Genomic DNA, 13,968 nt, shown 5'->3' on the forward strand with positions numbered 1-13,968 from the left:
CCCTTTTATCAAGCCACGCTAGCAGTTTAACGCACATAATAGCGCACGCTAAACCACCAGCCGCACTAGCCACTACTGCGATCTTGCTGCAGGCTGCTTCTACTCTAAATGGTGCAGGGAGGCCAGAGGGGAAGAACCGGACGTCGGGGGGGGGGGGGGGGGAGGAGGGGAGAGTGGTCCTTTGGGGTGGGGCGGGCAGGCAGGCCTTCAGGGGGAGATGCAGGCTTTAAAGGGGGGGTACAAGCCTTCATGGGGGGATACAGGCTTTCGGGGGGGGACAGGTAGGCAGGCCTTCAAGGGGGGGACAGGCAGCAGGCCTTTAAGGGGGTGATAGGCAAACAAGGGGGTGGGACAGGCCTTCAAGGGGTGCAGGCCTTCGAGGGGGTGCAGGCCTTCGAGGGGGTGCAGGCCTTCAAAGGGGGGGGACAGGCCTTCAGGGGGAGATGCAGGCCTTAAAGGTGGGGGGGACAAGCCTTCATGGGGGGAGACAGACTTTCGGGGGGGGAGACAGGCTTTCAGGGGAGACAGGCAGGCAGGCCTTCAAGGGGGGGGCAGGCCTACAAGGGGTTGGGACAGGCCTTCAAGGGGGGGACAGGCCTTCAAGGGGGTACAGGCCTTTGGGGGGGTGCAGGCCTTCAAGGGAGGGGACAGGCTTTCAGGGGGAGATGCAGGCCTTAAAGGGGGGGACAGGCCTTCAGGGGGAGATGCAGGCCTTAAAGGGGGGGGGGGACAAGCCTTCATGGGGGGAGACAGGCTTTCGGGGGGGGTAAGGCAGGCAGGCCTTCAGGGGGTACAGGCAGGCAGGCCTTTAAGGGGGGGACAGGCCTACAAGGGGGTGGGACAGGCCTTTAAGGGGGGACAGGCCTTTAAGGGGGGGACAGGCCTACAAGGGGGTGGGACAGGCATTTAAGGGGGGGATAGGCCTTCAGGGGTGAGATGCAGACCTTTAAGGGGGGACAGGCCTTTGGGGGGGAACCCTGGTGTAGAAGTACACAGAGGGAAGGGGGTGTTCAAAGAGATGTGCATATGCCAGACTTTGGGGGGGAAGAAATGATGGGTCTGAAAATAGAGGAGAGGGAGAGAGATGATGGGCCATGGGATTTAGGGAGGGAAGGAACAGAAAGGGAGAGAAATTGGACACAAGGGATGGTGTGGAGGAGGGATAGAGATACTGGATAGGAGGGTAATTGGGAAAAGAAAGGGAGAGGTGGTGGGCCCTGGGGTGGTGGGGAAGGAGGGAAAGATGCAGGATGAAAGGGTAGTTAAGAAAAGGTGGATCTGTGGAGGGAGATGAAAAAAAGGAAAGATACCAGACTTCCTGGGGAGAGAAGGGAAATGGAAAGGGAGGAAAGAGATGGCAGATGGATGGTTAGCATGAAGAAAGAAGGAGACCCTGGCAAGCAAGTTATCAGAAGACAACCAGAGCCTGGGACCAGCAAGATTTGAAAAATAACCAGACAACAAAAGGTAGAAAAATTAATTTTATTTTCTGTTTTGTGATTACAATATGTCAGATTTGAAATGTGTATCCTGCCAGAGCTGGTGTTAGACCGCAAATGTGAACTAGGATTTAACAGAGAGAGGAAAAGTCCTTTTTGTTTCTTTATTTTATTTACACCACAGCGCCAGTGTGGTTAGGAGAAGCCAAAGGGGGTGAAAAAGCTATAAAACCCACCAGGATTTTTGAAAAAAATCACCCAACTGGGCAGGAAAATCGAATCGAAAAACCAATTAAATAGGCTTAATCAAAAATTTTCTTCCTGAATCGGGCAGTTTGCGCTACTGTCTCAGTCTTTAGGACCTGGGATTGGGGAGAGATGGCATTCTCAGTACTTTATAATGCAAGTGAAACGAGGATTTGGTCAGACTTTTGAAGGGTCTGCAGAAGAAAAATATTGTATAGGCCGAGGACATGAGACAGCAGGAAATGGGAACTTTTCTTTCTTCTATTTTTGTGAATGGAAAGGCTGAGGATGTCAGAGAGTTCAGTTAAAATATGTGCTTTATAAAAAAAATATAATAATGTGTTTTATAAAGTTTATAAGCATTGCTGGCCTACCCGGTGAGGTGTTCCTAGTGGTGGTGGTGGTGGTGGTGGCAGTGTGTCAATGTGTTGAGAGGAAGAGGTGTCTGAGAAATTCTCCTGAGCAAACTCCGGGCCCATTTCCACTCCACTCAACTGGTTCACACACTGAGTGGGTCTTTGGGTATTGTGCCTAGGTAGTTGTTTTGGGATCTCTTCCAGTGGTTTGTCAGTATCTCCTTGTGGTCCAAGGAAGGAAACTTTGTTAACCTTAGCATTGACCTTTTGTAACAGTGCTGCTTGTGTGGCATTAGGCTATGTAGTGATCGAAAGAAAAAACCAGACCTTTGCACATTTTTGCACTATATAGTGGGTGTATGAGGAGATTCACATTTCCTGCACAGCTAAGTCCATGTGAAGTTACCTTGTGCTGTATTTGACAACTAGCAAGGTCTCTGTTTGAAAGGAAAGATCTAAACTTAAAAATGAAGTGGCCAGAAGTTATGGTAAAAGCAGATAGTGTAGCTGGTTTTAAGAAAGATTTGGACAAATTCCTGGAGGAAAAGTCCATAATCTGTTATTAAGACATGGGGGAAGTGTCTGCTTGCCCTGGATCGGTAGCATGGAATGTTGCTACTCTTTGGGCTTTGACCAGGTATTAGTGTCCTGGATTGGCTACCATGAGAATGGGCTACTGGGCATGATGGACCATTGGTCTGACCCAGTTAGGCTATTCTTATGTTATGTTCTCATCTTTAGGGGCCTTTGTTTTCACTTCTTATTTTAATGTATTTTTTTTCTGGGAACTTATCAGTGTTTTTTATAATGGGAACAAAATTGGAAGAGAATTAATGTGTGTGGGATGAGGGGGTAACTAATTTCTTCAGCTAAATAATTCAATCCACTTCAAACAGACATAGGAGAACTCACGCACCATTCACACACCCTCCAACCAAAAACGTCAAAAGAAAAAACTGTTCGACAACCTCCTAGCCATTCGAGCTGCAACACTCGACCCCCAACTCTACAACCAATTGACATCGACCACAGACTGCAAAACCTTCAAAAAGAAATAAAAACCCTTCTATTCAAAAAACACATAAAACCGAACTAACACAATCAGAACTGTCCCAAGCATCACCTGCAACTACTCCATATGTACTTCTGATGTCATGACAATTCAGACATAATTTATGTTATGTTATGTTTGGAATATAAGAAAATTTTCACTGCCTGTTTCTATTCTGACCATTTATTCTGTTTCATGGTCATTACAAAAAATATTTTTTTACATAGGGGGGGGGGTCAAAAAATGATGGGCCCCGGGTGCCACATACCCTAGGTACGCCACTGATCAGGTGTCTGCGTTAAAAATGCTAGCACACATTCGTAAAAGGAGACCTAAGTGCCAGTGCATCACTTAACTGTTAGGCGCATCCATTTAGGCCAAGGACAACCAGGCCTAAATATCTGTGCCTAACTTGTGGGCACATCAGGCATATTCTATAACAGTGCACATCAATTTTAGGAATGCCCATGATCCACCCATGCACCTCCCCTGCCCACACCTCATTTTCAGATTTGCGCTCTAGAACTAGTGCACATTTTGTAGAATATGCTGACCAAATTGTGCACATAACTTTTAATTTGCACCAATTAGCATCAATTATGAGGTGTTAATTGCCAATTATTGGCACTGATTAGACTTGATAAACAAATAAGGGCTAGATTCACTTACCTGACTCTCCATGTCCGATCCTTGCAGGCCCAATCAATTCACAAATCTGGGCCTCTTCTCCCTTGAAAAGAGGAGATTGAGAGGGGACATGATCGAAACATTCAAGACACTGAAGAGAATAGACTTAGTAGATAAAGGCAGGATGTTCAGCCTCTCCAAGGAAGGGAGAACGAGAGGGCACTCTCTAAAGTTGAAAGGGGATAGATTTTGTACGAACGTAAGGAAGTTCTTCTTCACTCAGAGAGTGGTAGAAAACTTGAACACTCTTCCGGAGTCTGTCATAGGGGAAAACACCCTCCAGGGATTCAAGACAAAGCTGGACAAGTTCCTGCTCAACTGGAAAGTATGCAAGTGAGGCTGGGCTCATTTAGAGCACTTGTCTTTGACCTAGGAGCCGCCGTGTGAGCGGACTGCTGGGCATGATGGACCACTGATCTGACCCAGCAGCGGCAATTCTTATGTTCATATATTAAAATTAAAATGAGGGCGATTGGAGGCACGCCCCCTCCGACTACACAGATCGCTAGTGTGCGATCCTGACACATGCACAGACCATTTGCTTTCCCTGTAGATGGTATGCGCATGCGTTCGGTGTTAGTTTTTGCTGGGGGGGGGTTTACTGGTCCCGACTCTCCTGCTCTGGAAGGGCGATTCCCGGCATTTAAAAGCAGGCAATTTTTGACTCTCCTGCTCTCTGCTGCCCTTCCCCGCAGTGCAGCCCTTCTTTAAAACCATGGGCTCGCACTGCGGGGAAGGGCGGCAGAGAGCAGGAGAGTCGAGGCGGCAAGAGCAGGGCTCAGTTGAAAGGGGCAGAGAGCAGAGCGGCAGAGATAGGCTGCAGGGCTGGGATTTCAGGCCCGAGGACAGTTGGAAAAGACGTTTGTGACTGGTCCCCAGCAGTCGCCTCTTGTGTTGATTGGCCAGCCCAGTCGGTTTCAAAAATGGTTTTAGTGAATCGCGTCCCTGCCTACTTTGCATGCCGCTCCCCTCATTTGCATGCACAGATCGGAATCGGATCAGCACATAGGTAAGTGAATCGGGCCGGAGTAAAAGTGGGTCACAAAGGCATCGCAAACCGATCGGTACACGATCAGTTTGCTTAGTGAATCTAGCCCTAAGTTGTGTGCACAAATTAACTGCATGCACCGATATGAATGCACAATGTAAGGCTTCATATACAGAATTTGGGGGTAACTGTAGCATTATTATATAAAAACAAGAGACAATGATCTCCACAGACAAATCCAAGAAAAAACAAAAAACAATGTGGAAAAATGATCTTCCTGAGATGGACTTTATTAATATTAAAATAATATTAAAACTTGGCAAACCACATAAAAACCTCTAGGATGTAGTCCGCTGAAAAGCTTTGGTGAGTGTAAGGGCTCACGTGCAAATAATCACATGCTAATGGGGAAATTAGCGCATGGCCATTATCAGAAAACAGACAAAATTTGTCTTTTACCAGCAACGCTGAACGTGGCTTCAGAGTGTGGGAAAGACCAACATTGGAGCTACCACAGGCCACTTTTTTAGTGTTACTTAGTAAAAGGGCCCCTCAGAATAATAGATGTTCACACCAAAAATCCATTAAGACAGTGCTGTGCAGATGTCAAGTATTTACTTATTTATACTCCACAAAACTGGTACAGTCTATTCTGTACAACTTACAAATAAGCATACATAAAATAGCACATATAAAGCAGTACTTTTTCTGTTCCCCTTACATCTCATACACTCATTGTATGTATCTCGTTGTAAACATCTCTTACTTCTTGTAGTAAATATCTCTTCTTGTTGTAAACATCTCTTACTCTCATTGTATGTAACTTGTTGTAAACCGCTTTGAACTTATGGTATAGCGGTATATAAGAAATAAAATTATTATTATTATTTTAGAAAGTTCTAAAGTGGAATTTACATAAAAAAGGGAACATGCAAGCATATTTTGAGAGTATCAAACAAAGGATTGCCCCCTTGAATCCACAGGATGGTAGAACTGTGGAATCTGATGTTTGCTGATGTCGGCTTTATTAGAACAAGAAGGTAATTCACAATCTTAAACCAGTGAAGTACATGCACAATTTCAGTCAATGAAGAGGACCCAACATGGTCTGTGTTTCGACCAGAAAGGTCTTCTTCAGGGGTCCTATGGGTATGAATGCGTGTGTAAATAATTTTAAAAAATGTGTTAAATGATGTGCATGGTAGGTGCTTTAGTGACTGTGAGACTCGTCTTAGAATTATGGAAGTAAATAACACAAATAATAATAATAATAACAGTTTATATACCGCAGGACCGTGAAGTTCTATGCGGTTTATAAAGATTTAAAGAAGATACAAATAGATTGAACTGCGGTTTACAAAGATTAAAAGAAGGTACAAATAGTTTGAACTTAACATGGTGGAAGCTAGTGATAACAGCTCAAGGGATCAGTTATTGAGGGGAAAGAGTTGTGCGGGTTAGCTGCCTAGATATTTCAGGAACAGATATGCTTTTAGGCGTTTCCTGAATTCTCCATAAGTAGTAGGCGTAAGCAATTGTTCTAGGTCCTTACCCCATAATGCTGCCTGATGTGAGAAAAGGTGCTGATGGTGTCTTTTGAATTTACATTCTTTAACTGAATGTGAACTTCTCTTATGTCTGTTGGCTGAGAAGGAGAAAAGGTCAGTTATGTATTTAGGGGCTAGACCATATAGTACTTTAAAGCAGAAACAGGCAAACTTAAATTTTATGCATGCCTCCATTGATAGTCAATGCAGCTATCGGGAGTAAGGTGTCACATGATCAAACTTCTTCAGCCCGAAAATCAGTTTGACTGCTGCATTTTGCATCAGTTGTAATTGTTGCATATTCTTTTGGGAAATTGCTAAATAGACAATGTTGCAGTAATCAAGTTGACTCAGTACGAGGGATTGTACCAGAATTCTAAATGCTGGCATATCAAAGTATGCTCTAATGGATCAAAGTTTCCAGAGAGTGAAAAAACCCTTTCTGATTAAGGAGTCTACCTGGTCCTTCATGGTTAAGCACTGGTCCAGTGTTACACCCAATACCTTCATAGTAGACTGAATAGGGTAACTAAGGTTATTGATGCATAGCAGTGTTTTGGTCAATCGGGTGTGGCGAAGCTACAAAAAATTTTGTTCTTTCTGAATTAAGTTTCAGTTTGAATTCAGTCATCCATTGCTCCATCAAATTTAGTGCTTCTGATGCCTTGGGAGTAGTTTCAGAGAGAGAGTTATTAAATGAAATGATGATCGTAAAGTCATCTGCGTAACTGAATAATTTTATCCCCAGCTGGGTCAATTGCGCACCTAGTGAGGACATGTAGACATTGAAAAGCAATGGGGATAGTGGTGATCCTGGATCACCATACCACGTGTGAATAACGTGGAGATGATGCGGTATAATAATCTAAGGATTAGATTAGATTAGATATTAAAAGTAAATGACACTAAAGCACACTATCACTTGATCATCATTATTATTTTCACATTAGGATCATTATAATGGTCTGTTTCTCCACTATGATCCATGATAACTTTGACTATCTAATAATAATAATTTTGTAACATGACCAAAATAAGATAGTTTTACCTTCATCATGTGGTCTTTGAGTAGCATATCTGGTCTGATCTCTTCCAAAATAGGAAGTTGCGCAAGGACAGAAATCAAACCCGTCCCTGCTGGAATCAAATTCATCCCCACTGTAATTAAATCTGTTCCCACCTGTCCTCGCAAGTAATCTTTTCCATCCCTATAAACTTCAGAAGTAGTTATTTCATTTGATTATGCTACTGAATTAAAGGCTCTGGTAGAGACCTATTTACAAATAAGCAAAAACACTATTAATTTGGAAATATTAATTCAGCAGAATACATACATTGTAAATGGGTCTTTGCCAAAGCCTCTAATATAAATTTAAAATATAAATACTCCAGCTGATGAGGACACTCAAGCTATGTCAGTAGAGGACCTCTTCTGAAGGTGGCCGGGGATCTCTTTTGCCAAGCTTGGGAGGCAGAAGTAGCATCCCTCAGTCACAGATGCTGGCACCTCAGTGACTCAGGGATGCTGCTAGCAAATGCTACGCTTGATGGAGGGAAGTTCTGGTTGCCTTTGGAGGAGGTCCTCAGCTGGCGGTGCTTGGGGAACCCCACCAGCCACAGCAAGTGTCAGCAAGTACTTCAGCACTGGAGAAATAAAACCAGAAATGCATTTCCTTTTCTTTTGAACACAATACAAAGACAACTGCTATATACATTTCCCAAAACTTTTACTTTTGTTGTCTGGAGATTTATTTTTCCATCAAGTTTGTCCCAGTTTCTCTTTTTTCTGGTTTCCTGGCTTCTGCAAATTCTTCTTCAAGTGGTTGATGTCTATCGATTCCTCCTACCATGGTCCAGCATTTCTCTCTTCCCTCCCTCCCTCCATCCTCACTCCCTTCTATCCTGGATCATTATCCCTCTTTTCTCCTCTCCACTCCTGCACAGCATTTCTTCCTCTCTCCTCCACCCCATGTGCAACATGTCTCCCTCTCTCTCACAGTCCATCATTTCTCTTTCTCTCATTCCCTCCCTTGCTGCAAAATGAGAGGGGAAAGAGAGAGAGAGAGGGATCCAAGGTGTATCTCTCCCATCCTCTCTACTGCCACATCCAACATTTCTCCCTATCTCATCCCCTGGACCATGTGCAGCTTCTTTCATTCCTGCCCAACATTTTTCTAACACCCCTCTCCAGCAACATGCCACATCTGTTCTTCTATTCCCTCCACCACCATGTCCAACATTCCTCCCTCTTGCATCCTTTTTAATCTGTCCCACTTTCCCCTCTCCACCACCATATCCAACATTTCTCCTCATCTCAATCCTCTCCCTCCCTATGCCCAACAGTTCTCCTCTTTCTTACATTCCCCATGTGCACCATCTTTATTTCCCTCTCACTCACACACCCATGTCCAACAATTATCCTTTTCTATTCCTCTCCCACTTCAGCATCTCTTTCCCTCCCTCCTTCCATCTTATGTCCCAAGTTTGTGCCCCCTTACTCTATCCCTTCACTGTCCCTACTTCATGCCCCACTTCCTTCTGTGTCCAAACGCATTCCCTCCCTCCCTTTTGTGTCCCACATTTGTGCTCCCTTTCTCCTTCCAGCCTTTATCCCAAGTTCATGCCCCCTCTCTCTCCCTTTCTTGGCTCAATGCGCACGTGTACTCACTCGCTCCCTCCCTCCTTTCTGTAGCCCAACTACTTCCCTGCCCCCCTTCCATGAGACAGTACCGGAACCGTCCAGGTTGGCCACCTCCTTCCTGCCTTCCGGCTGCACTTACTTCTTGGCAGGGTCTTGGGCTGCGGTTCCTGCAAACGGCTGACCTGGAAGTCTGCCCTCTAATGTCAGCTGACCCAGAAGCCTTCCCTCTGATTTTATTCAAGTAACTTTGCCACTACTCAATATTCATCTTTCAGTATTCTATCTAGTAAGAAAGTCTGATATAGCCAAGCAAAATGTCTGAAGTATGATTGCTGCTCAGCTAACCAGCTTGAGCATTCAGCCACATCCAATGAAGTAATAAACGATTGCATAAGAGCATATAAGAGGATGACAGAGATGTATAGCAGATGCTGCCTCATATTGACAGAACAAATGACCTCAAAGGACCCATTGGGGACTTTTAATGCCAAACTGGATCACATCTCTGCCAACTGTTTTTTTAACTCATTAATAATTGTGATAGTTATATCCACACTAAATTGAGTAATCAAGTCCAAAATCAATATGAACTTGATTGCATTTTGAAATTATGTAAATAGGAAATAATGATCTCATTAGTTCTTTTTCCCCTGTTCACAAGGATGCATTAAAATTTGCTAAATTTTGCAGGTTGTGTTACCTCATAAAATTTTGTTCAAACTAGTGAGATGAAAAAAATGCCCTAACATGCTTTTACCTTTGCCACCATCACTTAGGGTCTCTTCTATCAAACTGTGCTAGCAATTTGAAGCGCAGTGAGCTGCGCACGGTAATCGGTTAGCGCACCTTAGTAAAAGAGGGGGAAAGAAGTTGATATTCAATAAACCCCTTAGTGTTTTAAAGGTGATTTAACTGGCCAGAAATGACTCTTGATCAGTTAAATCACTTGTTTGGAGATAAGCGGTCAATTTCAGCAGCACTTGATGTTGAAAATAACTAGTTAGCACCTAAAGCAAAACTGGCTATTTTGCGGCATCCTGGGGCAGAGTCATACTTGTCTGGTTATGTGCCAATATTCAACACTTATGCTGGCTTTTACAAAGCTATGGTAGAGGTTTCTACCGTGGGCTGACAAGGTAAATGCTCCGACACTCATAGAATGCTTATGAGCGTCGGAGTATTTACTTCACTGGCCAGTGGTAGAAACCTCTACCACAGCTTTGTAAAAGGAGCCCTTAATCAGCCAAGGTAAAGTCAGTCCTACTGTATCTTTATGCAGTGCCCCATAGCCGATTAAATGCAAAATATCATATTTAACTAGCTTTAGTTTAGCTGGCTTCAGAAACACAGAAGTTCAATACTGGAGCCCCAACATGGTCTTGCAGTGAATTTCTGGGCATAATATCAGCGGCGATCAGCAAAACACTGAGCTCCATAGGCTGAATATCCACCCCTAAAAGTGTATGGTAATAGCTCTTTATTGGATTAACTAAATGCATTCCTTTGATAAGTAATGCATGAGTTATGACTCTTCACAACTAAGATACTGTTATTTTAGATTTTCAACTGTTATAAAATATTTTCTTTCCCACAGGAGTGGATAACAACACAACGGACCCTTGGACATACAATTCTCGCTCATTTAGATAGTCTGGTAACTCTAAGCATTGGTTGTGCTGACTTAAAAGGAAAGGCCCTGTATCTTATTGGAAAATGTCTTCGTTTACTTGCTGTCAAGGTAGATCCGCTAACTCAGGAGCTTTGGTGGAAAGAAAACATCCAGGTATGATGATTTTCCATCTTAATTAATATAACATAATAGAAGAGGTTTATCGGTCTTATTATTCTTCTCCTATCTTATATCTTTTTTAGTGAATATAGCAAAGCCTAATGTATGAGAAGATGATATATGGGATCAAAAAGGAATCATCCACAGGAAAAGTACAATCTCATAGACTGAAGCATAGAGTGTTGATATAGGGTGGTTGAGGATCTCAGAAACCGGCTTAGCCATAAGTAAATGAAGCTCAAGGCCAAGACTTGCAAGTTCCAAGTTTCAATAACTGATCCTCAAAACCTCCCCCTCCATCTATGATTATAAATTTAATTATTTAATTATTTCTTTTTTTTAAATGCTTCCAACAGTGGGTCCTTCTAATTATGTTCTATATAAATCATTATCCACCCATCAAAGAAACAAAATAACTTATCTTAAATAGGTTCAAATGATCCAAATGCTTCAGTCTATGGGAATATAGCAGAGCCTCCCAAACCTGTTATGGAGTTTCCACAGCCAGTCAGGTTTTCAGAACTTCCATAATAAATATGCAATATGCTCACCCCCCCCCCCCCCCCAAAGTTCTGTATATGGTGGACATCTCTGTGCGTATAGCTGATGTACGTGCACAACTTAAGATTAATTGGACTAATTAGCACCAATAATGGCTGATTAACACCTCATAATTGACGATAATTGGCAGTAATTAAAAGTTATGGCACAACTTGGACAGTGCAATTCTATAGAAAGTATGTGCTTGTTGCAGTGTGCACGTTTGAAAAAGGGACATGACTAGGGGGCGGATAGTGGGTGTTCCTAAAAGCTAGGTACATTATTTTAGAATATGCCCGATGCAGGCACAACTTAGATGCAGGCATTTAGGCCTGGTTTTGGTCGACCTAAATGGGTGTGCCTAAGTTAAGCAACGCACACAGTTGCTAAGCATGATTCAATGAAAGGTTTGCGCCCCTTGTAGAATCGTACAGTATTCTAGTCGGCTCTGATTTTTTTAGCGCCTTGTATAGAGTATTGGTCCACAGTGTGCAGTTCTGGAGATTGCACCTTCAAGATATTAACAGGATGGTCCAGAGGGCAGTTACTAAAATGTTCAGTGGTCTTCACTATAGAGTGTATGGGATCATACTTAATGATCTCAATATATATACTTTGCAAGAAAATAACAACAAAGAGCAGATCACAGAATGCTCAGCAATGAAGGTCCAAAGAAGTAACAGGGCCTTGGATCTTGCAGATTGCCTGTTCTGTTGCTTCTTTGTACTTTGGAAGAAAGGCAGGAGAGAGGAGATATGATAGAGACATTTACATACCTCTGTGGCATAAATGCACAGGAGGTGAGTCTCTTTCAACTGAAAGGAAGCTTTGGAATGAGAAGGCATAGGCAATGGCATAGTAATGGGGGGGGGAGGGGGGAAGTCTGCCCCAGGCACCATCTTGGTGGGGGATGCCGGTATCTGTCCTCCTCTCTGCCCCCCATTCCTTCCCCACCCCTTATCTCCACTACTGCGCATGTGCCCCTTCCCTCATACCTCTTTAATGTTCCCGGCGCAAGCAGCAGCCCTAACCTGCTGCTTTCACCAGCATCGATTCTTCCTCTGATGTCACTTCCTGAACCTGTGCTTAGGAAGTGAAGTCAGAGGAAGAGATGACTCTGGTGCGAGCAGCAGGTTGAGGTTGCTGCTCGCATCAGGAAAATTAAAGAGGTACGGGGATGGGAAGGGGAGCACGCATGCAGAATGGGGGCAGAGAATAGGGCGGGGGAGGGTTGCCACTGATCTGGGCACCTCTTACCCTTGCTACACCACTGGGCATAGGATTAAAGAGAGATGGGTCAAAATCAGGAATAACCTAAGGAAATACTTCTTCATGGAAAGGGTGATGAATTTGTGGAATAAGAACATACGAATTGCCGCTGCAGGGTCAGACCAGTGGTCCATCGTGCCCAGCAGTCTGCTCCTGCAGTGGCCCCTAGGTCAAGGACCTGAACCCTAACTGAGTCTAGCCTTACCTGCGTACATTCTGGTTCAGCAGGAACTTGTCTAACTTTGTCTTGAATCCCTGAAGGGTGTTTTCCTCTATAACAGCCTCCGGAAGAGCATTCCAGTTTTCCACCACTCTGGGTGAAAAAGAACTTCCTTACATTTGTACGGAATCTATTCCCTTTTAACTTTAGAGAGTGTCCTCTCGTTTTCCCTACCTTGGAGAGGGTGAACAACCTGTCTTTATCTACTGAGTCTATTCCCTTCATTATCTTGAACATTTCAGTCATGTCCCCTCTCAGTCTCCTCTTTTGAAGGGAGAAGAGGCCCAGTTTCTCTAATCTCTCTCCCAGAGAAGGTGGTGCAGATGAAGATAATATCATATAGGCAATTGTGCAGAATGGGCATCGCTATTCACTCCCAATGGCAGGTACAGTTGAATGTCATCAGTGAAAGATATTGAGTTGGCATTTTGGGGCTATGTCTAGTTCTGCTCTGATGTAGAGATTGAATAAAAGAGGGGATAGTAGGGCCTCCTTTGATACATCATATTTAATTTGTTTCAATTTATATAGGTTTGCACTGAGTAGTACTTGTTGGGATCTTTGACTCAGAAAGGACTGGAACCAGTATAGTGCTGTGTCGTGGATACCTATTTCTGCGAGACGACCAAGGAGGCGGCAGTGATCAACTAAGCACTAATATTCAGCGTCCATCTCATGCTGAATATTAGCACTTAGCCTGCTTAGTGCTATTTAACTGGCTAGGGAACCATTCCTTTTTGGTTAAATAGTGTTGAATATTGAATGGCTTATTTGTAGGTTGTTGTATGAGGCGGCGAAAAAGGTGAACAGAATGCTAGGAATGATAAAGATGAGCATCTCGAACAGATCGGAGAAGGTTATCCTGCTGCTGTACCGGGCCATGGTGCGCCCTTACCTGGAGTACTGTGTCCAGCACTGGTCACTACATGAAGAAGGACACGGTACTACTCAAAAGGGTCCAGAGAAGAGCGACTAAGATGGTTAAGGGGCTGGAGGAGTTGCTGTACAGTGAAAGATTAGAGAAACTTGGCCTCTTCTCCCTCGAACAGAGGAGATTTAGAGGGGACATGATTGAAACATTCAAGGTACTTAAGGGAATAGACTTAGTAGATAAGGACAGGTTGTTCACCATCTCCAAGGTAGGGAGAATGAGAGGGCACTCTCTAAAATTGAAAGGGGATAGATTCCATCCGAA

The 13,968-nt window shown here is 43.8% G+C and overlaps 1 protein-coding gene across 10 annotated transcripts in view; it reads left to right on the top strand.

Annotated features, from left to right (window-relative positions):
- The window catches only part of CFAP46 (cilia and flagella associated protein 46), a 473,118-nt gene that overhangs the window by 350,609 nt on the left and 108,541 nt on the right, over positions 1 to 13,968 (top strand). For all 10 annotated transcript variants that reach the window (XR_004539241.1, XR_004539242.1, XR_004539243.1 and 7 more), the window contains one exon: positions 10,550 to 10,738. Coding sequence is in view for 7 of the 10 variants with exons in the window: in XM_033942370.1 (XP_033798261.1) it covers positions 10,550 to 10,738 (189 nt within the window). In the remaining 3 variants the exon portion in view is untranslated. The remainder of the gene's footprint in view (positions 1 to 10,549; positions 10,739 to 13,968) is intronic.

This window comes from Geotrypetes seraphini, chromosome 4, assembly GCF_902459505.1.
Source record: "Geotrypetes seraphini chromosome 4, aGeoSer1.1, whole genome shotgun sequence".
Taxonomy (NCBI): domain Eukaryota; kingdom Metazoa; phylum Chordata; class Amphibia; order Gymnophiona; family Dermophiidae; genus Geotrypetes; species Geotrypetes seraphini.